The following is a 26784-nucleotide window of genomic DNA, read 5'->3' as shown; positions in this document are numbered from 1 at the left end:
GGGCAGGGGAGCCCCTGGGCTGTGGAGCCAGCCCAAACACTCAACACTGTGCTTTGGAACCTGGTGTTTTTATGCTGTTTGTGTTTTCTATAATTATTTCTTTTTAGTCCTGCCACTGCATTTACTCAGAGACCTACGGAACTAATAATAAATAATCATAGCTAACAATTCTGAGTGTTGACTATGTGTCTGCTAAACACTTCTAAAAGCATTAGCGCATTTTAGTCCTCACAAACACTGTAACAGACAGGTAGTGCCAGCCCCCCATACATACATACACACACACACACACACACACACACACTCCAGAGAGAAGGGAGCCACGGCTAGGAGACGCTGGACAGCTCACAAGGCAACCGGGATGCCCGGGAGCTGGTCCTGCAGCCGAGTCTGTCTGGGGTTCAGGCCCAAGGCCATCAGCCCTCTTGGGCAAGTGCAGCCAGGCCCTCTGTGCTATTGGCACGACAGGGGTGTGTCTGCAGGGACAGCCCACTTCCAGGATCCCCTGGATCCACAGCAAATACTCAGCTCGAACGGGGGAACAAGGCCGGCGCCGCGGCTCACTAGGCTAATCCTCCGCCTTGCGGTGCCGGCACACCAGGTTCTAGTCCCGGTCGGGGCGCCGGATTCTGTCCCGGTTGCCCCTCTTCCAGGCCAGCTCTCTGCTGTGGCCAGGGAGTGCAGTGGAGGATGGCCCAGGTGCTTGGGCCCTGCACCCCATGGGAGACCAGGATAAGTACCTGGCTCCTGCCATCGGATCAGCACAGTGCGTCGGCCGTGGCGGCCATTGGAGGGTGAACCAACGGCAAAAGGAAAACCTTTCTCTCTGTCTCTATCTCACTGTCCACTCTGCCTGTCAAAAAAAAAAAAAAAAAAAGAAAGAAAAGAAAACGGGGGAACAGGGATGTGCAGAGTGATAATGCGGGCTGTGGGTGCCCACTCCCCAGTGAGGTATCCAGGTGCCGTGGGCAGGGGTCTAGAGAACACAGAGGCGGAGGGACCTGGGCAACAGACTGCTGATGACGGGGCAGGGGGTGCAGGAAGGGGGCTCTACCCTTCCCCGGGAGGCCAATCATCCAGGAGGCTGGGGAGAAGTTGGCTCTCCTGGGCCCCCCACCCCCCAGGGGTCCCATCTCCACGGTTCAGGAAGGACTCGGGACAGCACAGCTGACGGAGAGGAAGGGTCCTTCGAAGTCCGCGCGGCTGCCAGCACCTGCTCCGCCCTCCCCACCGGCCAACCCTGGCCCTCGGCTTCCTTACTGGAATACCCAGAGCGAGCCAGCCTGCCTGCTTCAACGAGCTGGGAGAACAAGAGGGTGGCAGGCAATGCCTAACGCGCCCACGGCTCAGGTGGCACCCCCTCGGCGCCCCTGCATTATTGGTGCCACTGGCTCAAGCACGCGTTTCTTAAAGTGTGTCTGTAACCTCTGTGACAGCATCACTGTGTGTGCCTTGCACACGCATACGCATGCAAACACACATGCACACACCCACAGACTCGCTCGTGGGGAGCCCCTCAGGGGCCCACACATGCCTCACCCCCGTGCACCTGCCAGCAACACACACTCACACTCGCAGCCCTCGCACACCGAGCCCCCCGGCTCCCACCACACCACCCCATCATAGGATGACCCCACCCCGGCTGGCTGCTCCTCCAGCCCACCCCCCCACACACCTATGCAGCAGAGCCAGCAGGTGGGGCCCAAGGGCCTGCTGCTCTCAGACCTCCGGATGCTCTCCAGGCATCACCTGCCAGCCCAGGGGGGACCCCACCCCAAGAAGCTGCAGGGCTGCACAGCAGACCCCACCCCCTCCCCCACACCCCAGGGCCTCTCCCGGCTGGGGCAGTTAGGCGGCAAAGGTATTTCCTGGGCTCTCCGTGGGACAGCACAAAGAGGGGCCTCAGAGACCGACCCTCACCCTAGAAAGGGAGCGGAAAGGTTCCAGGAATTCAGGCCCAGGGCTCCTTGCCCTCCCCGTGCTGCGGGCGCTGTCCAGCCTGCACCTGCCCCCCTCTGAAAGGGAGGTGAGGGCAGCCATGACTGTCCCCAGAGCTGGCGTGCTCAGTGTCACGTGTGTGAGGCAGGGACAGCTCCAGCACGAGCCCCACCCTCGGGCAGAGTTCTGTGCCGATGCCACAGCTCCGAGACCTAAACCATCCCCATTCAACTCCCTGGACCCACACGGTTCGCAACACGACGACACAGGCCAGCAAGGAGAGCTGAGCTGGCGCACCCTGCTCACACCGTGCGGGGCAGGAACAGAGCGCTGAACCAGGGGACCTCCCCCACCCTGCTCCATCTCAACGCGACACCAACTCCCGGCAAAGGCCCCCGCACACTCTCTGCTCCCTTTTCCAAAGTCACCTTAAAAAAATCTACGTTTTTCATCTAAAAATGCACATTTGTAGGTCACTGCACTGGCAGCCTGCCACGAACAAGGCCGTCGCCGGAACAGACAGGACAAGGTTTGTACACTGATATTTCACTCCTAGGAAAACGCTTCGGCTCAGCACGTAAAGGCCCGTGGCTCCTGGTGCAACACAGCTCTGACGCACTCGGTTATCTGATGCGCCGTCCCATGGAACGCCAGCCACAGAGAGAGGGTGACAGGAGGAAGCTCCTAGGAGCAGACAGAAGCTTCGGCAAGAAGTGACAGCGAGCATGGTGAGGGAGAAAGAAATGCCAGCACCGCAAGCGGCAGTGGCTCTGACATCTCAGCCCCCGAGCTAACGCGCGCTGGGGCGAACAATCGCGTGTGAGTCTAAGGCACCTGACAACACGACGTCCACCGCCTGTACGACGCAAGCAGGAGTCAGGGGGACTCTGTTACGGAGAAAGGGGGATGGTGCCTTGTCCAACCCTGGCTCAGAGGACAAAGAGGGGCCAGCGCTGGGGCACATGGGGTTAAGCTGCCCCCTGCAGCACCAGCATCCCCTAGGGACACCAGTTCGAGTCCTGCCAGCTCCACTTCCAAACCAGCTCCCTGCTGATGCATCTGGGAAAAGCAGCAGAGGATGGCCCAAGTGCTTGGACCCCTGTGCCCACATGGGAGACCCAGAAGAAGCTCCTGGCTCCTGGCTTCAGATGGGCCCAGCTCCGGCCGTTATGGCCATCTGGGAAACTAACCAGCAGATGAAAGACCTCTCTCTTGCTCTCTAATTCTTTCAAGTAAATAAATAATCTTAAAATAAATAAATAAAAAGAAGACAACAAAGAGTGTTCCAGAGCTCCACGCACACTGATTGCGGCCCTACTGCGTGCCAGGCTCTGGCCAGGTGCGGGTTGAACAGGCAGGCGGCCAGCCGGGCCAGCAGCTCACAGCATCACGAGGAGGCACCCAGGGTGTAGGAGATGGTGGAGAAGGCATGTGACTCTCACCTCCCGAAAGGTGCAGCAGAGAGACAAAGAGAAAAAAAAAATAGCAAGAGGTGTTTTCCCTTCTTCTGCACGCTCGGGGTTGCGGGGTAGGGGCAGGATTCAGGGACCTGGGATGCCTGAGAGGCCTCAATGTCAGGTGACTATAGAAGGCAGCCCAAGAGCTGGACGTGCCCAGGGCTTGCTGAGTGCAGCGGCAGGGCAGGCGAGAAGGCCCAAGGTGCTGGCCCCGGAGCCCGTGGCGGCGCAGCTATGAGCCCAGGGCCCAGGCGGGGGGGGGGGGGGGGGGGGGGGGTTCTGGGTGGACAGAGGGAGGGGCCTCCCTGAGCAGTTCTGGAATGGTTGGAATTCATACCACAGGGGCTGATGGGTCCTCCCAGGGCAGGGTGCCCAGGGAGAGACTCGATGCCCACCAGGGAGCCCCGGGCAAGGCGGCAGGAGCAGCTCCGTCAGAGCGACGCTGGCCACAGCCCCGCAGGCCTCATCCAAGGACAGCTCCGAGAACTGGGACCACATTTCCGGCTGGCTGGTGGGGGCGGGCAACGTGTGGCCGATTTTAGAAAAATAAAAAAAAAGAAAGAAACATGAACTGTCCCCAGAGCCTCGTGGAGCGAGGGCGACACACTGAACAACCACAGTGCATGCTCCGAACAGCTCGGGCGGGGCCAGATCAGAACGAGGCGGCGGGACACGGGGACCACCACTTCCTGGAGGAGGCAAGGGCTCCACACTGCTGGCAGCCTGGGGGTCTTCCAAGGTCAACGGGCCCTCCCCAGGGAGCCAGGGGGCTGCCCGGGCAGAGGCAAGACCCCAGAGGCAGAAGCAGTGGCGAGCGACCCATTCAGGTGGCCCTGGGAGAGGAGGGGGTGTCAGGAAAGGTGGCTGCAGACCCGGGGGCCCAGGCTAGGGGGAGTCTCGAACCCCAGAGTCTTCTGGAACCAGAGTCAGGAGGGCCCTGGGCTCGAGGGCTTTGGAAGGTTCATTATGAGGACTTATCTGATGGCTGCTCGCAGCCGGGGCTGGTTCATTGCAAAATCCATTTCCAAATGGGCTGCGTGTACAGGAGCAGCTTCCAGAGACTGTAGATCAGGCACAGCTATCCTCACTGCCGTTCCGCACCCCAGGCACCCAGGACCCTGCTGCACACGGACCCAGCACGGGGGCCCGACCATCCTCATGTCCTCTCCCCACCACCCACACACCCAGCTCCCTGCGCCCTGCTCCCCGCGCCCTGCACCCAGCCCAAGATCAGGCAGAGGAAGGCCACGGAGGACATTGCCATGCACTTGGCTGCAGAATGTGCTCAGACAAGGCTGCACCAGGCCACCGTCTCCCCCCACCATGCCTCGCCCAGCAGCACCCTCAGCCGGAAGATCTGCCCACCCTGAAAAGAGAGGAGGTGGAGGGAGAGAAACCAGCCGGCAGGTTATCCCAGGCCCGGCGCTGCCGGGCGCCGAGGCAGGGGCCACTGGAAACCCTGCTCTATCTAGTTAAAAGACATCTATCTGCAGCGTTCAGAAAATAGCTATCTACTGTATTGCTTGCAGCTATAATGGAAAACTGATGGCTTTTATCTCTCCAACTTTATGACTATTGATGGGCTAGAAGCTGAGGCTTGATGACCAGTTAATAGCCGACCCTGCGCAGTTACAGGAGCAGCAGAACGCAGCGAAAGCATCGAGATGATTGCCTGGCTGCGACTTCGTCGCCGAGGTCCAGGAAGCACACCCACCCTCCCCTCCTCCCCGGGCTCCCGCAGAAGGCGGGGGTGCGCATGGGGGGGGGGGGCGGGGTTGCGCACGAGGCAGGGGGTCAGCATTTCTGAGTCTCCCCCCTCCTTTCTGCCACCACCGACCTCTGGAAGGTTGATCCAAAGAGGAGAGAGGGGCGGGGCCAGGGACAAGGCAGCCCCAGCCCTTCATGGTGAAGAAAACGGGGTCCTGGACTGATAGGTTCCAACGCCGCTGCCTGTTCCTGCTCTGGCTCCAGGGTGCCAGCCGGGCTTCTAGTGGGCGTGCAGGGCTCGGAACAAGCCCACCCCCCCGGGGGTGGGGGAGGGGGGAGCAGAAAGGAAAGGGAAGGAAGCAGAAGCAACTGATGCACTGCCAGCTCCGGGCCAGCCCAAGATGCATCTGGTCTGACCTTGTGGCCACAGCTCCAAGCCAAAGCCAAAGTCTGGGGCTCTGCATGTGTGTGTGTGTGTGTGTGTGTACGTGCGCGCACACACCAGGCATTCCCTGCAGTCCTGGGGTGATCCACCCACCAGCCCCCAGCTGTCTTCCCTTGCTACCAATAGAAACCGACTTAGATCTCTGGGCAAGCACGGGGCTGGGAGAGAGGGGTACACAGGGCATGGGCTACTCTGCCCACTCTCTTAAAGGACACGGAGGCTCACAGCTGTGACCCCTCCCAAGTCTGCAGCCCTAGCTTCCAACTCGTGGTCCAGTTGGCCCTCTGCCAGGTCCTCCCACTCCTCTGCTGTGTGACCTGGGGTCCATAACTCAATCTCTCTGGGCTCAGGCTGCTTCATCATTAAGATCTCCACCCCAGCCCAAAGTGAACTCGGGGACCCTCGGGGGCTGCATCAGCCACGCTTGCAGGCACCAGGATGCTCTGCTCGGATCTCTGGTGGCCGCAGAGCGGCCGCCTGCCCAAACCGTTCACCTTCATCCCATCATGAATAACACAGGCATGCGAGAGACAGACGCCAAGGGCTCCCACCCACCCTGCCAGCCCCTCTCGCTGCACATCTGGACACCAAGAACACTCCTCCAAGCCACTTCTCCTTGGAGCACAGCTACAAGGACCCTGGAGGGATGCTTCAGCCAGCGGGCACGGCTGTCCAGGGCACAGACAGCCCACAGAACAGGTACCCACCCTTCCCCACCCACTCACCCACTGCAGGGGCTTCCACAGTGACTCCCTCTGAGGCCTGCTCCCTGGTCCAAGGCTCTCAAAGGCACAGAGGGCAGGAGAAGAGGTGGCCAAAGCTGCCTCCCCCTTCCCTGGGCTTCTGGGCACCAGGCAGAGGCAGGAGGAGACTGAGGCCAGCTGTGTGCCCAGCCCATGCACCTGCTGAGACGCGAGAGCTCCCCTCCCAGGGCCCATCAGAGCAGGGAGGGGAGTGCACAGCCCCAGGACTTCCGAGCTCCCTGGTTCCTCCTGCTGACTTTTTGGGGCTCTCCAACCAGCCTTGCTCCAGCTACAGAGACTGGCAAGTAGCAGGCAACAATCCTCGCTTGCTTGACTGAACCCCTCCCCACCCCGCAGAGAAACAAATCACTTAGGAAATCTGAGTGGGAAGAGTCCACAAGGGACGTCCAAAAGGTGGTGGCAAACGTATGGCATAAAAAACAACTATGCGCTGGCGCTGCGGCTCACTAGGCTAATCCTCCGCCTTGCGGCGCTGGCATACCGGGTTCTAGTCCCGGTCGGGGCGCCGGATTCTGTCCCAGTTGCCCCTCTTCCAGGCCAGCTCTCTGCTGTGGCCAGGGAGTGCAGTGGAGGATGGCCCAAGTGCTTGGGGCCTGCACCCCATGGGAGACCAGAAGTACCTGGCTCCTGCCATCGGATCAGCGCGGTGCGCCAGTCGCAGAGCGCTGGCCGCGGCGGCCACTGGAGGGTGAACCAATGGCAAAGGAAGACCTTTCTCTCTGTCTCTCTCTCTCACTGTCCACTCTGCCTGTCAAAAAAAAAAAAAAACAAACAAACAAAAAAACACACCACAACTATGCATGCATTTCACAAACTTTGGGGGCCAGCATCGTGGCACAGCAGGTTAAGCAGCTGCTTTGGAATGCCTGAACACCGTATCAGACTATCAGTTCAAGTCCCAGCTGCTCCACTTCTAATCCAGCTCCCTGCTAATGCACCCGGGAAAGCAGTGGAAGCTGGCCCAAGTGTGCTTGGGCCCCTGCACCCATGTGGGAGACCCGGAGGAAGCTCCTGGCTCCTGGCTTCTGCCTGGCCCAGCCCCGGCCATCACAGCCATCTGAGGAGTGAACTAGCAGATGGAAGATCTCAACTTTTCCTTCTCTCTCTGTTACGCTGCCTTTCAAGTACATAAAATCTTAAAAAATAAAAAATAAGTGACTAGAGTGAGTGGACAGTGTACAAAGACACACTGCCCAAGCCACCCACAGGCATACAAAACCCGTAAAGTTAGAAACCAGGTTTTTGGGGCCAGCGCCGTGGCGCAGTGCGTTAATCTTCCACCTGCAGCGCTGGCATCCCATATGGGCGCCGGTTCTAGTCCCAGCTGCTCCTTCTCCAATCCGGCTCTCTGGCCTGGGAAAGCAGTAGAAGATGGCCCAACTGCTTGTACCCCTGCACCTGCATGGGAGACCCAGAAGAAGCTCCTGGCTCCTGGCTTTGGATCGGCGCAGCTCCAGCCATTTCCAGCCATTTGAGGAGTGAACTAACGGAAGGAAGACCTCTCTCCCTCTCTCTCTCTCTCTGTCTCTCCCACTCACTGTAACTCTACCTCTCAAATAAATAAATAAAATCTTAAAAAAAAAAAAAAAAACCAGAAAGAAACCAGGTTGTCATCACAAACCAGGAAACATGTGTACAAGACGGAGAAACGCTAACGTGATACTCAGGGAAAAACATGGTTCCCGTAATCTTTGTTAAAACAGGCATCTGCGCAGACAGTGGGGACCGTCTGTTCTCCAAAACACTCCCCAGGGCCTATTTCCCAGGGCCTGGGGGGGTGGGGACAAGTCCTGCTTTTCTTAGGGAGGCCTCTTCTGTCTCACCAGGATTATTTCTGGGCTCCTGTCCTTTGTATAACCAGCGAAACAGGAAAGCGCATTTTATTTAGAGAACAAGGAAAGAGAGAGAGAGGCAAGAAGAAAGAGGCAAGATGAGAGAACAGAGGATGAGGCAAGAGGGCAGGAAGGGGTGACACAGACAGGATGCTGGCCTCGTGCCCCCGGGAAGGGGCAAAACGGAGGTTCTCACCAGAGCCTCATCCCCCGCGGGCAGGGACCTCCAGCCTCTGCTTCGGGGTCTCTGAGGAGGGGGCCCTCGCTGGAGGAAAGGGCAGCTCCCACGAACCCCAGCAAGAGCGTTCGGCTGGTTCTGGCAGAGGCAGCACAGCCGGCCTGCCCCCCCCCCCCGCCCCGGTCCCCACGGGCACAGACATCAAAGCCTGGAGCTGCGCAAATCCCTTGAATGAGATGGCACACGATGTGCACATAACCAAAAAAAGACAGACGGACAGAGAGAGGCAGACACTCGTGGGGGCGTTTTAAGACACTGAATGGGAAGCTCGCGTCTCATATCCCCGCTGGGACACGTGACCCTGGAGGAGGGCCAGGGTTCAAGTCCCAGCTGCACTTCCAATTCCAGCTTCCCACTAAGGCGCACCCTGGGAGGCACCAGGCGATGGCTCAAGTCCCTGGGGCCCTGCCACCCACCCACATGGGAGACCCAGACGGAACTCCTCCTCCCAACTTGGGCCCGGCCCAGCCCTGGCTGTCAGGGGCATTTGGGAAGTGAATAAGCAGATGGAAGAACTCTCTCTCTCTCTCTCTCTCTCTTTCCTGCCCCCTCTCTCTCTCTGAGAAGAGATTTTAAAAACAGATTTGCAGATAAGCTACACACCTCCTCTCGTATGCTTTACATCCGCTCAGGCTACCCACAATACCTAACACAATGAAAATACACCGTGAACAGTTCTATGCCGCACTGTTTAAGGAATACTAACGAGAAACACCACCTGTCCAATGTCAAGTGCACGTGCAATTTCTGTTCCAGTATATTCGACTCACAAGAGGCTGAGGTACAGAGGGCTGACCAGGCCAGGACTCCTAACCCAGGACTGGTCCCGCCGGACCCCGCTCCTTACAAAGCAGCAAGTTGGGAGGACCATGAGCCCACTGGAGTCGGGCACTGGCAGGTGGGGGACCCTAAGGGAGGCCAGGAAGACCCTAGAGACCCCCCACCCCGGGCCATGTCATATTCCCCATCTCACACACGCCCCACCCACCCCATCACATACACCAAGTCCTCCTTCTGCTCAGTCCTGCCTGCCCGCCTCCCCCCACCCCAGACCCCAGCACAGCTGCAGGAACCTGCGTCCACAGCGCCCCGCCCCTGGCTTCCCGGCCGCACGCTCCCTGCTCCCCGCACCACACAGGCCCGCAGCAAGCAGCTTAATCCTGACACCACTTAAGGACACAGGGCTTCCTGCTTGCAGCTACGCTCCCCACGGGTGAGCCTCATCTGCCTGAACGAGCTTAGGCACTCTTTGAAGGAGCCGATGTTACCGCGTGCCGAGCGCCCGGCTGAGCACACGGCCCCTGCCGCATCATCTCCCTGAATCCCGTAGTCTGCATCCCAGACTCCTGCCTCCCTGCTCAACCCCCAATCGCACAGACACTACCCTGCCTTTGCCGTCTCCAGGTACGGTCCAGAGGCTTTCAAACACCAGGGCTGAAACGCAGTGCCTCCCCCGCCCCCAACCCCAGACCACTGCTGCCTCCTCCTCCTCCTCCTCCTCCTCCTCCTCCTCCTCTCCCTCCCCCAGTTTCTCAGTGGACAGCATTGTCACCCAGCCGGCCACCAGGTCAGGACCTCGTCCTCAACGCCTCCCTCCGCTGCGCCCATGCAACAAGCCCCCAGGAACCGGCCGCTGAGGGCCACTGCCCCAGCCTCATCCTGCACCTGTCCTACTGTGGGCTCCCTGCCTGCAGCCCCGCTCTCCTCACACGCCCGGGGATCCTGCTACAACACCAGCCGCTCGCACCCCTCTCCTGCCCAGCACACGTCACTGTCTTCCATGGTAAACCAGAAGCCTGTGGCAACACACAAGGGTCTGAGGGGCAGGCACCTGGCCACCTGGCTCCAGTCCTCCCTCCTCTGTCCCCCTCGCCAGCACAGGCCTGGCTCCTCCTTCAACCCTGTCACAGGGGCCACCTCTGTCTCCAGCCTTCCTCCACAGCCTCCCAGCCTGCAGGGGCCAGCCCACTCCTCACCAGCCTGGCAGGAGTGGCCGCCAGCTCTGACCCAACGAGCAGATTCTCCCACAGTGACACACCCTCTCCCAGGGTCTTGTCCCATCCCCACCTTCCCCCCCCCCCGCACTCCCTGCCACGTCCCCCACCCCAAGCCCTGTGGGACCTGGGCCCTGCCACCTCCCAACCTCATCCTGGCCCCTCCCCCTGCACCCAGGCCCCTTGACTCCTCCCCTCCCACAGGCACCTGCCCCGCCCCGCCCCTCGGTCTCATCTGCAGCATCCTTCGCCTCATCGCCATTGCCCTGGGTGAACTTGTCCTCAGCCAAGCCCCAGCTCCCCACCTCCCCGCCCCTGCCAGCTGCCCCATTAATCTCCGTCCCTACGTCCTGCTCATCCCGGCCACTGTCGCTAGGCTGTCCCTCAGTACCCCCGGGGGACTGTGGCTGGGACAGCTGCTGGATGCCACCCACAAGCACCACATGGTCTCTAGGTTACTTACAACACCTAACAGCACGTCAGCGCTATCTGACGCCTGGTTCCACCGTGCGCTGTTTGGGAATACAGACAGGGAGTGGGGAGGGGTGGTCTGTCCATGCTCGGGGCTCATTTGCCTCCATATATTCTCAATCTGCTGTAGGGTGAACCCTGACCTGGAACCCGTGCACACTAAGGCCGGCTGTGTGTCCGCCGTCTGTCTGTCTCCCCTCTTGGGACTACAGGCACCCAGGGAGCAGAGCACCCAGGGGACACCTGTCCTTGGCACACTGCTCCACACCGAGTGTGCACACCAGACAGATTTGTTGCAGGCACAAATCAACGTGGCGCTGATGTAAGGAAAACATCAGGGAACTTGCTGGGAAAAAATGAAGGAAAGCCACGTGGTGACAGCCACATAAAGAACAGAGACAGGGCCCGCACAGTGGCGTGTGGGTAACACCGTCGCCTGCAGTGCCGCCATCTCATATTGGGCACTGGCCCCAAGAAATGGCCGGCTGGGTTCCAGCAGGGGGTTCTATTCCACCCCTCTCGTGCCCATGGCAGACATCACTAATCCATCCCCGATCTGGTCACTCCTGAGCAAGGAGATTGGAAAGTGGATCCAAGCTGGTCACCAGAGAAGGTGGAGGCTCGGGAAGCTCCAGGAACCCTCTGCTGAGCTCATGATGACCACGAGTGTCTGAGAAATGAACTCTGGGGTGCACAGACGCCCAAGGTGCTCACAGTCCCGTGGTGGGGTGGGTATCACAGGCTCCCTGGATAATCATCTGCGGTCATTTGGAGGGGATCTGCTAAACGCATCAGCCAACAGCTCTCGGAGAGTCAGAATGAAGCTGCCTGCCGGACAGCCCGAGAAGCCGAGCATCCAAACGGAGACAACTCCACGTGCACTGCCCACCCTGGGCCAGAGGCTGAGCCAGCTGAGGGGCCTCCCCACCCCCTCCAGATGGCCTCCACAGAGGGCAGCCCGGCCTCCAGTGTCCCCCCAGCAGGCCTCTCCCTCTTGGACAACGAGGGGGCCCAGGCTGCCAGGGTGGGCAGCTTTGGGCTTGGCTTCCATTCCTAGCCATCGTCGTCAGCACCCCGAGGTTAAATTACAGCCCAGGAGATGGCACGGAGCCCATGTGGAGCTATTACAGCCTCCTGGCAGGTGAAGAGAAAGGGGCGTGTCAGAGAGCCCTCCCTTCCCAACGAGGCTTGCAAGGGGCCCTGGTGACAACAGAATCCCCCTCCCCAGAAGCCCTCAGCCACCCACCCACCCACACACACTGAGACCCTGTTCGCCAATGACTGTAAGCTGGTTTTAAAAAAATATATATAGATGGTGGTGTCAGGAGAGGCTGGAGAGAACCCAGCCCAATTCCACAGGCTCCTTCCCAGGCACTCTGGGGCTCTCTGAGATGCACGTCTGGTGATGACAAAGGAAACACCCTCCCAGCCCCCACCCCCCTCCCCGATCTCTCCCAGGCCCCAGGCGAGCCCTGAGAGGTCCCTGGGACCAACCAAAGGCAGAGCACAGAGCTTGGGTTCCCAGGGTGCGACGTCCAAGCCCAGGGCAGAATAAGCAGCCCTGGGCCCCCAGACCCTAACCTGCTCCTGGTCCAGAGATGGTGGGAGCATCTTGAAGCAAGGCCCAGCGCGCAGGCTCCTCCAGCCCAAGAGGACTCTCAGGCGACGTTAACTACGACAGCACGGCCAGTCCGACGGATGTCACCCGGGAGATGTATGGGGCCTGCCGCTAGGCTGTGCCCCGGGACACCAGCAGCCTTGCTGGAACGCAGTGCCTAGTCAGACGGGCTCTGGCCGGGCCGTCCCTAAGGATCCTGGACCGAGATACGAAGGCCCAGGGTCGGGTCAGGCGAGAGCCCACCCAAGTCAGGCAGGGAGCATGGGGAAGGCACCAGGAGACGCCTGGGGACAAGGGCCTCGTTTCCAAAGAGTCACGAATCCCAGGCAGGAGTTCCTAAATCAAAGTCACTTTCATTCATTACAGCAGCCCGGAGAGGAAGGGTGAGCCCAGCTTCGCGGAGGCGACCACAGGGCCGCGTGAGCTGTGCTGGGCGCTGGGCACTGCTGAGCAGGAGACACGGGGGCCGCAGCTCAAAGTCGCCCGGGAGGGAAACTGACAGCTCGGCTCCTCCCAGGCCTCCCCTGCACCCTCGCAGGCCCCCGCCGCACGCCCCCACCGGGGTGGGGCTCGGCAGGTCATTTCCTCTCACAGGGAGCGCTCCACTCCCCAGCAGCACAGCCCCTGGTGAGGGGGCAGGGCGGAGGGAGACAGCGCCCTGGAGACCCGCTGGATGGATCAGACCCGCCCTATCGCACACACACAGGACCCAAGAGGTCCCCGGAGACGCCAGTGCTGAGCAGGGAAGGAGCCGACAGCCCAGCAGGGAGCACCCCAGAGAACACGGGCAGAGCCTAGAGAGGCTTTGTGGCCACGTCCACCCACCACCTGCTTCCGCTCTGCTGCCCCCACACCACAGCTCTGAGTCACAGACAAAATCCCCCGAAGTCCCCTTGGCCACGCTGTGACGTCCTCCACCGCCCCAGCCACACTCATCAAAAAGCCAGGTCCCACCCTCATCCCTTCCCACGTCCTCCAGGGCCACACTTGCAGTATCTTTTTCACTGCTTCAAGAGACACACAGACAGACAGACAGATGGAGCGCCCGTCTGCTGGTGCAGTCCCCAGATGCCCACAAAGTGCTAGAGCCGGGAGCTGGGGACCCCACCCAGGCTCCCCGACCTGCGTTGTAGGAACCAATGACCGGAGCCGTCACCGCTGCCCTCCAATAGCAGGAAGCTGGAGTCAGCAGCCAGAGCCAGGCGCCGAACCCCAGCACTCTGACGAGGCACGTGGCAGGTTATGCAGCCGCTCCACCGCTAGCCCCAAAGCCTGCCTACTTCCAACGTGCACGCTGGGCAGAGATGGAGGAGCGCACTGGTGGCTCAGGCAGCCACACCATGGGGCAACCGCAACTTCCTACCCAGGCCTCCCCAACCATTTAATTCAACCAAATACACACAGCACGGCCCAGGGGCCCACATCCATCGCCCGAAGCTGGGCTCCATGCCTCTCAGAGCCTGTCACCCCTCAGCTCCCAGGATCCCTCGTCTCAGCCCTCCCCTTACGCAGTCTTGGTAAATCAGCACGCTCTGTGGCTCTCCCTCGCCAAGTGCATCACCCGAGTTGCCTGTCTGTGGCTTCCCCTATGTCCGAGTCCAGGGGCAGGAGAGCATCACTTGCCGGGGCCATGCAGAATCAGCCACTGAAAAATGAGCCTGCTACACACTGATGGGCTTTGGTGAGTCCCGCCTTCGGCTGCCTTGGCAGGACCAGACCAGGGGGCTTTCACGGGCCTTAGACAGCCCACAGCCCCCCAAGGCCGGACGCGCCCAGGCCCCGAGTTCTGTCGCTGCAGCAAATCCCTGAGACGGGTGATCTACAATGAGCAGAGGTTGCAATAACACAGCCACCAATGGGGAGAAGGCAAATGAAAAGCACAAGGAGCCTTCAGCTGCCTGCAAGCAGAAAAAGACAAGAAATGGCAAATGCTAGCGAGGGCGCGCAGAAAGGCGCTGTTGGCGGCCACGGTGGAGAACAGTACAGAGGCGCCTCAGAAAGCCACACCATCCAGCACTCCCACCTCTGGGAACACACAGCTAAGGACTTGGCAGGTCAGAGACACCCACACTCCCGCGTCACTGCAGGCTACGCACAGCTGCAGACGCGGGATCCACCGGGTGCCCGCCGATGCGTGAACGGACACAGCGTGATCTAGCCACACGCGGTGGAGTATTAGCCAGCCGGAAACAAGAGTAACATCCGGTCACCCGCAGCAACCTGGCTGGCGCCGGAGGACTCGATGTTTCGTAAGTAAGGCAGCACGGTGGGGGGGGGGGGGGGGGGACATGCGGGCTGCGTGTTCTCCCGCGTGGGCGGGAGCCGAAGCGCTGACCTCACAGAAGCAGAGAATGGAACAGCACTGGGGGGGGGGGGGGGGCGGAGGGGACGTCAGGGAACGGCGGGGGCGAGCAGGGGTGCCGCTGGCTAGGAGCGGCCACTTCCGACGCCCCACCGCACAGAGGACAGACAACTATGGCTGACGGTTACCCGCGCGTTTCCAAACAGCTCAGAGAGAAGATTCTGAACAGTCCCAACACGAAGACAGATAAATGTCTGAGATGATGGATATGCTAATTACCCTGATCACTACACGATTTAGACACAGATTAAAAGGCCACACACCACACCCCATACATATGTAAAGTTATTACGTGGCAATTGGAAACAACAAAAAGGAAAAAGGAGGGTGGGCATCTGGTCTAGCAGTTGAGCACCTCACATCCCGAGTGCTGGGTGGGATTCCTGCCCCTGGCTCCTGACTCCAGCCCCTCGCCGACGTGCATGCTGGGAGGAGGTGGTGCTGGCTCACGTGACTGGGTTCCCGCCACCCACGAGGGGGACCCGGACTGAGTTCTGACCTCTGTGGACATTCGGGAAGTCAACCAGCAGTCAGGGGCCGTCTGTGTGTGTGTCTGTGTGTGTGCACATGTGCCTGTCTGTCTCACACCGTCTCTCCAAGTTTTAAAATATTTTAAATAATGCGTTTTCATTTAAAAAAGAATAGGGCTTCTTTGGCACTGCATTCTAGAACCTGGGAAACCCAAGAGCTTGATGCTGACGCCTGCTTGGCTCCTGGTGAGGGCCTTGCACGGCTTTGTAGCACGAGTGGAAAAACAGTACACGCAGGTGTGTGCAGGGAGGAGGCTGGCGTCAACCCAGCCCCGCATGCTCCGTCCTCAGACAGCTGAGTGGCAGGCTCCCGGGCTCCGGCTCAGTCGGGACACCGGCCCACGCAGGCACAGGCTCCTGGGCTGGGACTCTGGCTTCACGGCCAGGTCGTCATGCGCCCTGTCACTCAGTGTGAAGTAGCACCGAGGGTGTGCTGGCGGTTCTAACAGGGGGAGAATTTCAGCATTAGCATGCCCCCTCCCACCGTGTTTTGGGATGCACATGGCCCAGCAAGCTTCCCCTCTACCCCAGCAACCAGGGAGCTCAGAGGACAAGGTCAAGGTCAGGGTCAAGCACCTGCCCCAGGATCAGAGCGTCTCCTCCTGACCGTCTGATCGCTGGGGGCACTGTTTTACTTTAAACCACCCGTCCAGCTTGTGTAAGTGATAAGGTGCACTTTTTTAAGGATGCTAAAGAGAAAACTCTTCTTTTTCCACACACGTCTCCTGAGTGCTGCAGCTCGCTCTGGGGTCGGTCCCCACTTCAAACACCCCAGGCAGTGCCTCCCCTTCAGGCTGCAACGCGGCCCCTGCTCTCCCGTGTTAAAAAGAACCCCTGCCCCAGCCCACGGCGCTCTGCAGGCGCTGTCCCTGGCCCTCGTTCCCTCCAAGACTTTGGTTGGCATTCAAGGCCAGGCCTGAGCCCGAGGCAACCCAGCTTCCGCCTGCACGCACACCCTTTGGGCTGAGGCCCCTTCCCTGTGGTTCCTGGTCACTCGCTCTCTCTCTGCTGGCCGACCTCCCTGTCGCCCTCCCCACACCGCCCTCGCTGTCACACCAACAGCTGCCCTTACCACCCAAACCCCAGGCAGCCCCCAGCCAGGCGCCCTCCCGGGCTCCCCCAGCCCTCCCTACGCCACCTGGTGCCTCGGCCGTGGCTCCGCTCAGCCAGGAGCTGCCCAGGCCTCTGCAGCCTCATTACTGAGCCCCAGATCCACGAGGGACAAATGACCTCCAGACACTGCCTGGGGGTCGGTGGCACCTCCCACGCTGCCTGTCCCACACCACCTCCGTCGAATGGCCCCGTGGCCCACAGCTGAACTCAAGGCAGAAGTGAGGCGGTCACCACCCGGTTATCCATTCAAGCTGTACTGACGCAGGACTCCCCGTGCACTGGGCTCTCAGTGCTGGACAAGGTGTGGCGGACAGAGAGACACACAACAGAAATGGGTGTTGGTCCCGGAGGCGGAGCTGGGCGGTGGGGGAAGTACTGGACTCTCCAAAGAAACCAAGGCACTCTTCCCCACCCCTGGCCACAGCCATGGTGTCAGGGGAGTGTGCAAATTGCAGCCCCGGCTCCGGAGAGTCCAGGGCTGTGTGACCTCAGGAGAGCCACTCTGTCTTCTTGTCTGGCTTATCGCATGGATGGGAGTGCCTGCCTGCAGCCACCCTGCAGGGACCAGTGTGACAGGAAGCCTTGGAGAGTGTCTAGAAGACAGCAGGCAATCTATAGACACCCACACCTACGGCAGCCTTGCCCCTGAACTCCCGAGGGAGAAAGAGAGAGAGAGACAGAGAGAGATGTCCCATCCCCTTGCTCACTCCTCAAGTGCCCAGAAGCCAGGAAGTCCACCCAGGTCTATCACACGGGTGCCAGGGACCCAAGCACGTGTACCATCACCTGCCACCACTCAGGAAGCTGGAGCCAGGACTTGAACCCAGGCTCCCCCAAATGGCGGGAGGGCCCTCTTAAGCACTGAGCCAAACACACGCCCCAAAGGTGCCTTCTTCCCAGACTCTAGGGCTCTCATTACACACAATAAGCTCCGTGGCTCACCCTGGCTTCCCCCACAGTGCTCTGCACGAAACAAGAAGCCCGAATTGGACAACCAAGCGGATGGATGCAACGAAACGAACGAGTGACAGTGTCACCGATCACTGAGCCCCAGTCCCAGGCAGCATGACTCAGGGTCACCATCAGTGGCCCCCCCAGGGCATGGGAAGAAGGGACAGCACGGCCTCGCAACGCGGAACAGCGCCCCCTACCGGCACAGGTGGTCAGTGCGGCACAGGGCGCGCAGGTCCAGGCAGTTGGGCTTCTCCTTGTCCTCGTAGGAGCAGCTGGGCAGGATGGTCTGGCGGCGGCGCTCGGCGCACGCCTGGTCTTGGCAGGAGCAGAAGAGCATGCGGTAGGTGTACTCGCTGGGCACGCGGTCGAAGAACTGGCGCAGGGCCTTGTGGCACTTGCGCCGGCTGCAGCGCTCTGTGGGCGAGATCTCCCGGTTGCAGATGGAGATGTAGGAGGAGCGCAGCTTCTTGCAGTTGTCGTTCAGGTTGCAGGCCTTGGCCGCGTCCAGGCACTGGTTGCTCTTGGCGCTGACCGCCGGGTCTGCCCCTGTCCCTGCACGGGGAGGAGGAAGAAGAGAGAGCGGTCAGGGTTCGGCCGCCGCCTGCCACGCCATGTGAGTGCTGGTCCGAGTCCCGGCTGCTCCACTTCCCACCCAGCTAATGCGCCTGGGAAAGCAGAGGAAGACGGCCCCAATGCTTGGGCCCCTGCACCTGCGTGGGAGATGGAGAGGAAGCTCCTGGCGCCTGGCTTCAGCCTGGCTCAGCCCCGGTCATTTGGGGAGTGAACCAGTCGATGCGAGATCTCTCTCCCTCTCTCTTTCTGTAACTCTGCCTCTCAAATAAATAAACCATTTTAAAAAGAGAGAGAGTCAGAGGCCTGCAGTGGGACGGCGGAGCTGCCTGAGACCGACATGTTTGTGAGTGCCCGCTCTCCGCCTCAGTCTCCTGGTCTGTGAAATGGGGATGGCGTCACAGGACCCGCGTCTAAAGGCTGCGGTGAAGATCCGAGGCAGTGGAAACGGACAGCGTCTGGCACCAGGTAAGCCGCCCACATCACAAGCTGACGATGACGACTTTTACCCCCAAGTCTTGTTTCACACTTAGCACAAGCCTAAGAGGCAGTCAATCCGGTGTGCACGGCCTGGGCCTCATTTAGGATCACAGGGCCTGGGGGTGGGGGTGGGGCTACTGAGGGGGAGGAGGGAGGAGGAAGGGGGGGAGGCCCCACCCCTCTGGGGAGAGCTGGGACTCCAACCAGGAAAGCTCCATGGCTGAGACTGGCTGTTCCCATCAGCCCTCGGCCCCGGCCCTGTGACCTGCAGCAAGTGGCTGAAGCCGCCCTGCCTAGCGCTGTCCACCTGGGGTCGTTACAGGCACGGACAGGGCCCACGTCCTCTCCGGCACACACAGCAATTCTGCTCTGCCCGGCCCCCACCCTCCCCATCAGCTTTTACACTGCCCGCCTGCAACCAGCTAAACGCCTCCTCGCACCCGTGAGCCCCCTCCTGACGCCCCCCACTTCTCTGCTCCCCTTTCAAGCAAAGCCCCATCAGTGAGTCGTCTACACCCGCGTGCTCTGCGGTCCTCCTGTGCTCTCATGGACTCATGTCATGCTGGGGCTTGCCCCCACCCCTCTCGTCACTGGTCAGGACCCCCAGGGCCTCCCCTTCCTAGCCTGGCACAGCCCTGGGTGTAGGGGTCACCCTGCCCACCTGAACCCCTTCCTCCCCAGTCTTCACACTCTGCCTGTCTCCCTGCCGCCTCTGAGCACCCCTGCTCTGTGAGTGCCACCTTCAACTCCCAGGGCTCAGTCCCCTCTTCTCTCTCTGCACCTGCTCCATGGGGCTGGCATCTCATCCTGTGGCCTTGAACATGGCCAATAAGCTATTGACTCCCAGAGTTATATCCCCAGCCCAGACCTCTATCCGGGACCCCAGACTCAGCTGTCCAACGGCCCACGCAAAAACTCAACCCGAGAGCCTGACACTCATCTCCAACTTCACGGATCTGAAGCCAAACCCGATTCCCCCCTAAAGTCTGCCCCCGACTCCGACTGTCCCCCTGACCCTGCCGGCCCCTCCCGGGGCTCAAGCCTTGATGCCTGTCGCCCTCACACACCGCGCAATTCTACCTCCAAGCACACCAGAGCCAGGGCAGGTGGCTAGCCCGGCAGTGAAGTCAGTGGCTGAGATGCCCGTGCCCCACAGCCGAGTGCCGGGTTTCAATTCCCGGCTCTGGCTCCTGACTCCAGCTTCCTGCTAAGGCAAGCCCTGGGAGGCAGCAGTGACGGCTCAAGTCGTTGGGTTTCTGCCACCCCCGTGGGAGACCTGGGTTACATTCCCAGTCCAGTCCTGGCCATTGTGGGCATTTGGGGGGGTGAACCAGCAGATTGGGGGGATCTCTCTCTTCATCTCTGTGTGTGTGTGAGTACGCATGCGTCTCTGAAGCACAAAAATGCATTTATGTGTCTGCCCAACCACTTCTGACGAGACTACCATCACAGCTACTACCTGAATCCAGAACACCCGGTAGGAGCCCCCTGCCCAGTCTCCCTGCGCTGCCCTGTGCCCCGACTCTCACCTCATGACAATAAGCGGGGGTGAACCTGGGCCCCAAAGCCCCCCCACCTCACCCAGCTGCCGTAGCTTGCCCTGCACACCTGTGTGCGTGCCATTCCCCAAGGCAAACTCCAGCCCCCCACCCAGCCACTGCACTTAAAGCGTGACAGCAAATCTCAAATGTGCACACGAGATTGTGAAACGCACACCGGAGCTGCACAATTTAATAAGAAAAAAAATGAATGTAAAATAGCCCATTTGTGCCAGCGCCGCAGCTCACTAGGCTAATCCTCCGCCTAGCGGCGCCAGCACACGGTGTTCTAGTCCCGGTCGGGGCGCCGGATTCTGTCCCGGTTGCCCCTCTTCCAGGCCAGCTCTCTGCTGTGGCCAGGGAGTGCAGTGGAGGATGGCCCAAGTGCTTGGGCCCTGCACCCCATGGGAGACCAGGAAAAGCACCTGGCTCCTGGCTTCGGATCAGCGTGATGGAGAGTGAACCAACGGCAAAAGGAAGACCTTTCTCTCTGTCTCTCTCACTGTCCACTCTGCCTGTCAAAAATAAAAATAAAAAATGAATGTAAAATAGCCCATTTGTAACTGTTTGCTCTGCATGTGGCTGGGATAATATTTGAGCTACCTTGGGCTGGCCTCAGGGCCTTGGCATGTGCTGTTCCCTTGGCCGGGAAGGCTGTCCCTCAATGCCATGACCACACGGAAAGTCCTGGCAACTTCTCTAACTTCCATTCGGGCCTCTGCAGAAATGTTACCTTATGCCTGAGCCCTTTCTGACCCCCTCTGCACACGGTCACAACCCTGACACTCCACCTGTCCCCTACTCAGCTCTATTCCCTCCCGGCACGCCCGGTCAGCTGCCACAGTTCGACTTGTTTGTTCTGATCAAACAGAAGCTCCTCGGAGGGAGGGGCTTTGGGTCTCACTGATGTGTGCACTCCGCCAAGTGTGCGCACTAACAGACAGGCGCTACATAAGTATGTGTATTATGTATCTAAGAGGAAGATAAACAGAGAGCTCCCATGAGCTGATCCACTCCCCAGTGCCTGCAACAGCCAAGACTAGGCTGGGAGCTCAGAACTCAATGCACGTGCCCCACATGGGTGGGTGGTGGCACCCATGGGTGCCTCCCAGGGTCTGCATTTTGCAGGAAGTTGGAATCCGGGGCTGGATGGGGGGGGCATATTCGTGACGCAGCATAAGCCCAACCATGTGACACCAGGGAAGTGTAATGGCAGAGATAGGGAGAGGACCAGGGGCTGTTAGGAGGAGGCGAGAGGGAGGCCTGGGCGGAGCACAGGACGCCCAAGGCAGTCTGTCTGACCCTGCACTGGTGGGTCCATATCGTGGTCCATTTGTCCACAGCCACAGAACGCACAATAGTACGAGTGAGCTCCGATGGCAGCCACGGACCTTGGGGGACGAGGTGTCCACCCAAGGGCATCGTTTGTCACACGGCTCTCGTGGGGGAGCCGACCGAGCGCCCACCGTGGGGGGATCTGTGCATATGGAGGAGCAGGGGCTATCTGGAAACTTGGCTTTCCTCTCGGTTTTGCTGGGGGCCAAAACGCTTTTTAAAAATTAGGTCTCAGAACTAGCATTGTGGTGCAACGGATGAAGCCGTGGCCTTCGACAATGACATCCCATATGGCACCGGTTCAAGTCCCGGCTGCTCCACTTCCAATTCAGCTCCTTGCTGATGGCCTGGGAAAGCAGTGGAGGATGGCCCAAGCGTTTGTCCCCTGCCATCCACATGGGAAACCCAGATGAAGCTCCTGGCTCCCGACTGCAGTCTGGCCCGGCCCTGGCTGTTGAAGGCATTCGGGGAGTGAACCAGTGGGTGGAAGACCTCTCTCTCTCTCTCTCTCTCTCTCTCTCTCTCTCTCTGTGGTTCTGATAAGTAAATAATTTTTAATTAAGTCTTTTAAAGGGGGAACCTGGGAGAAATTACGACAGAAAGGGAATCGAGGTTTGTCTTCCTAATCAGGGAGGTCCTGTCTTTACTCAGGGCCAGCCACTTCCTGGACAGTGGGGCCCTGCTCTGAGAAATCAGGGTGCAGAGAGGCCAGCGACCTGGCCAGAGCTGGGTGGACAGGGAAGCCATGGCAGCCCCTGACCACACCTCCAGGGGGCAGCAGAGGGAGAGGAGCACAGCAGGAGCAAAGGCTGCGAGGCCACCGAAAGCCATTCGCTGGCCACGCCGGGAGGTGGACGCAGAGAGGGGGTTGGGAAGCCAGTGCCTGGGCCTCCCATGCAGCAGCCCACCCCACCCCTGCACTGCTGTCAGGGACCCAAGGATGCCTGCTACGCGGAAGCCCCGCCCCTGTGGGAGGGGCTCTCCAGGCCCAGCGGTGGGGGGCAGGGGTGACCTGCAGAGCAGCCTGGGACTGAAGCACAGGGATGTGGCGGAGAGGAGGGCTAGGGGCACCGCAGCTAATTCGAGCAGCTCCCAGCAGGTGCCACCTCCCTGCTGGGAGTAGGCTCCTGCGAGGCCACGGCGGTAGGTAAATATAGCCTCAGCCGCTTCCATTTGGAGCCTGGACAGCGAAGGCTCTGGCTAGGGTGTGGGAAAGGCACACCCCGCTGTGCCCAAACTTGGTCCACTTTCTAGAAAAGAAAAAACTCCAGAAAGGTGGCAAGAGCCATTGCAAACCGCCTGCTTATGGGGAAGATGGGGGGCACAAGAGGACTCCCTCCCCGGCTGGGCACCTCTCCAGTTGGGTGGCGCCCACTCTGGATTCCATCATCAGAGAGACGGGTCAGAGCTGGTGGAGATAAGTCCTCCCTCCCACCCCCATCCCGGCACAGCCCCGAGGGCTTAAATCTGCAAAGGCGCCCTCCCCGCCCCTGCCCGAACCCCACCCCACCCCACCCCACCCCAGCACTGGGAGCTGGGACCACCCAAGACCTGAGAAGACGCAAGAACTGGAAAGGCATCCCAGGCCTGGCGCCTGGCCCCAGCCCACGCTTGCAGCTCCGGGCCCCGTGTGTGCCTCTCCCAGCCTTGATGGGCCAAGGAAGAAATGCAAAACAGCTGCCCAGAGCAGAGGCGCTGGATTAACCGGCTCTTGGCGCCATCCAAAGCCCTGGGGAAGTCGTGCTCCCAGCCCCAGCCCCGGGGACACCCCTGGCTTCAGTTTCTCCTCCCGGTCCCCTCCCTGGGTGAGAGCCGGGTGTGGGGGCGCAGCCTGCTGCAGAGCGGGGGACACAGCCTGCACCCGACTGCAATGTCCAGCTCCAGCTCCTGCCAGTGCAGACAGGCAGGGGGGACGGCTCAGCCCGCTGGGTCCCTGCCGCCCCCTCGGGAGACCTGGACTGAGCTTTAGCCCCAGCCCAGCCCTGGCATCTGGAGAGTGAACCAGCGGACGGGCGCACTCGGCTGCTCGCTCTCTGTCCAGAGTGAATACATTTGAAACAAAACGTAAATGTCTGTTTGACATTTCTAGAACCAAACTTCAGGCACCCCAGTGCCACCTCCACTAACAGAAATACTGAATTCTTTTTTTCCCTTTAAATCTCTACATTCTCGAGGCTTTTACTCTGAGTGGGACTCACTTTTTAAACGATTCCACGCCGACCTGTATTCTTCCCCTCTGATAACATCTCCACCAGTTCTGGATTGTTCTCACACACATTCAAATGCACGGCTAGGACAGCAAAAAGTGTACGCTCCTACACACCCACCTCCCACTGCGGCCGGCAGGGGCGTGTTTGCCCCCAGAGGGAAGTCACTCACTCAGAGTGGAAGCGTGGAGGGACCGGCGGTGTGGTGCAGTGGGTTAAGCCTCTTCCCCACCCCGGAGTGCAGGCCAGGAGGTCACACCACCCTGTTAGAGGCCACACTTGAACTCCCCCGAGAGATGGCAGGGCCAGCACCCCACCTCCCAGTCCTGAGCGGTCCCTCCAACCCAGGGACTCCGAGAGACCAAACCCCGGTCTTGCTGCCCTGTGGGTGCGGGTCACCCTCCCTGCTCAGTCCTGCCCTGGGAGCCCCCATCCGGCCCCCTCACGTGGCCAGGCCAGGCCACCGTGGTCACCCCAGCCCCGCCCAGGGGCAGCTGGTTTCTGGAAACAGGCCAGGCCACCAAGAATCAACCCAACAGATGGCAAATTCATCAGAGATCCATGCAAGAAACGCCCATGGGACGCATCCCACCATCAGTTTGCATTTTGTCACATCTCAACTGAGCCGCGAGTCTCCTTCCTCAAGGGGCAGAATCAAATCACTTTAGTGGTGTGGCTCTGGGAGTTACCAAGGTAAAGGTCACTCGTTCACAATGGAACGGGCCTTTTCAAGCCTTTTGAAATACACTTTCAGGGTGTGTGTGTGTGTGTGTGTGTGTGTGTGTATTTTAGCGTTCAGGTTTTTGCTATCGTCACAGTAATTCACCCAATGACAGATCGGCTTTAATTCTGCATTTACAGCCACTAAAAAGCCAAACTGAGGCACTGCGGATGGATACAACGGACTTCCTCAAATTTTTTCATCGGTGATGAGCAGATCTGGGATTTGAGGACCAGATACATTTCCTGCACCACAGGAAGTCCACACCGAATTGGGACCCCTGGGTTTCAAACGACTGAATGCAACTTAAAATGTAGCTGCAAAGTCCCCCTACAATAACCTGCAAAAGCTGGGGTGTGCGTTTCATCCAGCGGCTAAGACGCCACCTGGCATGGAGTCCCCAGCCAGGCCCAGCCTCCCACCCCCGCCCAGGCCATCTGGGAAGTGAACCAGCCAATGGGAGCACTCCGCATCTCTCTGTTTGGCTGGTTCTCTCTATATGTGTCTCTTTGCTTTTAAAATGAAGGAGGGGGGCAGGCACATGGCACAGCAGCTGAGCCCCCACTAGGGATGCCCACGCCTGGCCCGTAGCAGACTGCTGGCTGAAGTCCCAGCTCCTCTGCATTGGATTCAGCTCCCTGCTAACGCACCTGCAAAGCCAGAGGAAGACGGCCCAAGTCCTTGTGCCCCTGCCACCCAAATGGGAGACCCGGATGGAGCTCCTGGCTCCTAGCTTTGGCCTCACCCAGCCCCAGCTGGTGCAGACATGTGGGGAGTGAACATGCAGATGGAAGACCTCTCCCTGTCTGTCTCTCTCTCCTACTCTCTCTCTCTCTCTGCCTTCCAAATATATTTTTTGTTTCTTTTTTTTTTTTTTTTTTTTTTTTGACAGGCAGAGTTAGACAGTGAGAGAGAGAGAAAGAGAGAAAGGTCTTCCTTCCATTGGTTCACCCCCCAAATGGCCTCTATGGCCAGCGCTGCGCCAATCCGAAGCCAGGAGCCAGGTACTTCCTCCTGGTCTTCCATGCAGGTGCAGGGCCCAAGCACTTGGGCCATCCTCCACTGCCTTCCCGGGCCACAGCAGAGAGCTGGACTGGAAGAGGAGCAACCGGGACAGAACTGGCGCCCCAACGGGGACTAGAACCCAGGGTACCGGCGCCACAGGCAGAGGATTAGCCTAGTGAGCCGCGGTGCCAGCCCCAAATATATTTTTAAAACATTTTAAGTTTTCAAAAGTCTTCATGAAAACCACTGAACATGAATTTCGAAGATAACTCGAGGAAGTGAGTTCGGATAAATCAGTGTATCTGGTATAAAGCTGGCTGGCATGCTTGTTAGCTAAGAGTTCCGGAAGGGGCGCCCACGGGGTAGCTCATGGCCTCTGACCTCCGGCCCCGAGGTGGCAGGGCCTCCCCTCCCGCTCAACACCCCAGCCACCTGTGCTTGGGGGAAGCCCCCCTAGACCTTTTACGGCTGCTTCCCCCTTGGGGCTGTCTCCTGCCAGCCCCCCCCCCACTTCTCACGGGGCTCCACTCAGCAGGAATGATCTATGCAACACTTGACCTGCTTGTCCATCTCCCCGGCTCTAGCTACTCATCACCTGTCCATCTCCCCAACACCTGAGTCTCCCCTCCCCTGCCAGCCCATCCATCTCCACACCTCACCAGAATTCCCACTAACGCTCCCCGACCACCAACCTGACCCCACTTCTCCCAGGCCCCTCTCTCCCTCCCCTGCCTGCCACCCCCAACCAACCACCACATCTCCAAGGGCCCCCCCCGACACCCCACTTTAAGGGCAGGACTTCAATGTGTGGTTCTGGGGGCACACAAACATTCTCCCCGTAGTACTGGCTTCACACACTGTGTTTTGGACAGAAACTCCCTTGTCTTCCCACCCCAGCAACAACTAACCCATCGCACCTGTGCGCCAGCTCTGCCTTCGATCTGTGTGCCACGGGGACCCCGCCCAGGCCATCACCACGGAGGCAAGGAGTTCTCTCCCCTCTGTCCGTCATCCTGCCGACTCCACTCCCTCTCGAATTCACCCAGCACAATCATCGGTGGCTTCTGTGTCCCATGCCCCCCGGTCACTTCACACTTCTCTCACTTCAGCCCTCCAGTGACACCCCTGCCTGCACCCCCATCTCTCACTCATCTGCCAGCTGCTCACTGGCCCCATCCCTCTGCCTGCTCACCGAAGGGACATGAGTGAGCTCTCAGACAGCAGCAGCAAACCAGAGCCGGAGACAAATCGGAGGGGTACTGGGAAGGAGCCCCCCGCACCTGCCCTCGCCACTCCACGAGAGCTCCCGACCGGGGCACCCCAAAGGCGCACAGTTAAGTGCATCATCGTTTGTTAAGGGTCAGCCCAGGGCAGCCCTCCCCTCCCCCAACACTGCTAGACACCCACGCCTGCACACCTCCACCAAGCAAGCACAGGGGCACAGCGCAGTGGCCCTAGCCATTGTGCGCATTTGGGGAGTGAACCAACAGATACACGCTCTGTCT

General features: G+C 59.9%; 1 protein-coding gene across 2 annotated transcripts in view; it reads right to left on the bottom strand.

Annotated features, from left to right (window-relative positions):
• GFRA2 (GDNF family receptor alpha 2) overlaps nt 1–26784 on the bottom strand; it is a 68282-nt gene that overhangs the window by 24715 nt on the left and 16783 nt on the right. For both annotated transcript variants that reach the window (XM_070047336.1, XM_070047337.1), the window contains exon 4: nt 17621–17975. In XM_070047336.1, coding sequence (XP_069903437.1) covers nt 17621–17975 — 355 coding nt within the window. The remainder of the gene's footprint in view (nt 1–17620; nt 17976–26784) is intronic.

The sequence above is a fragment of the Oryctolagus cuniculus genome, chromosome 8 (genome assembly GCF_964237555.1).
Source record: "Oryctolagus cuniculus chromosome 8, mOryCun1.1, whole genome shotgun sequence".
Classification (NCBI taxonomy): Eukaryota; Metazoa; Chordata; class Mammalia; order Lagomorpha; family Leporidae; genus Oryctolagus; species Oryctolagus cuniculus.
The sequence above is the reverse complement of the archived record's forward strand: the minus strand, read 5'-3'. Positions and strand labels throughout refer to the sequence as shown.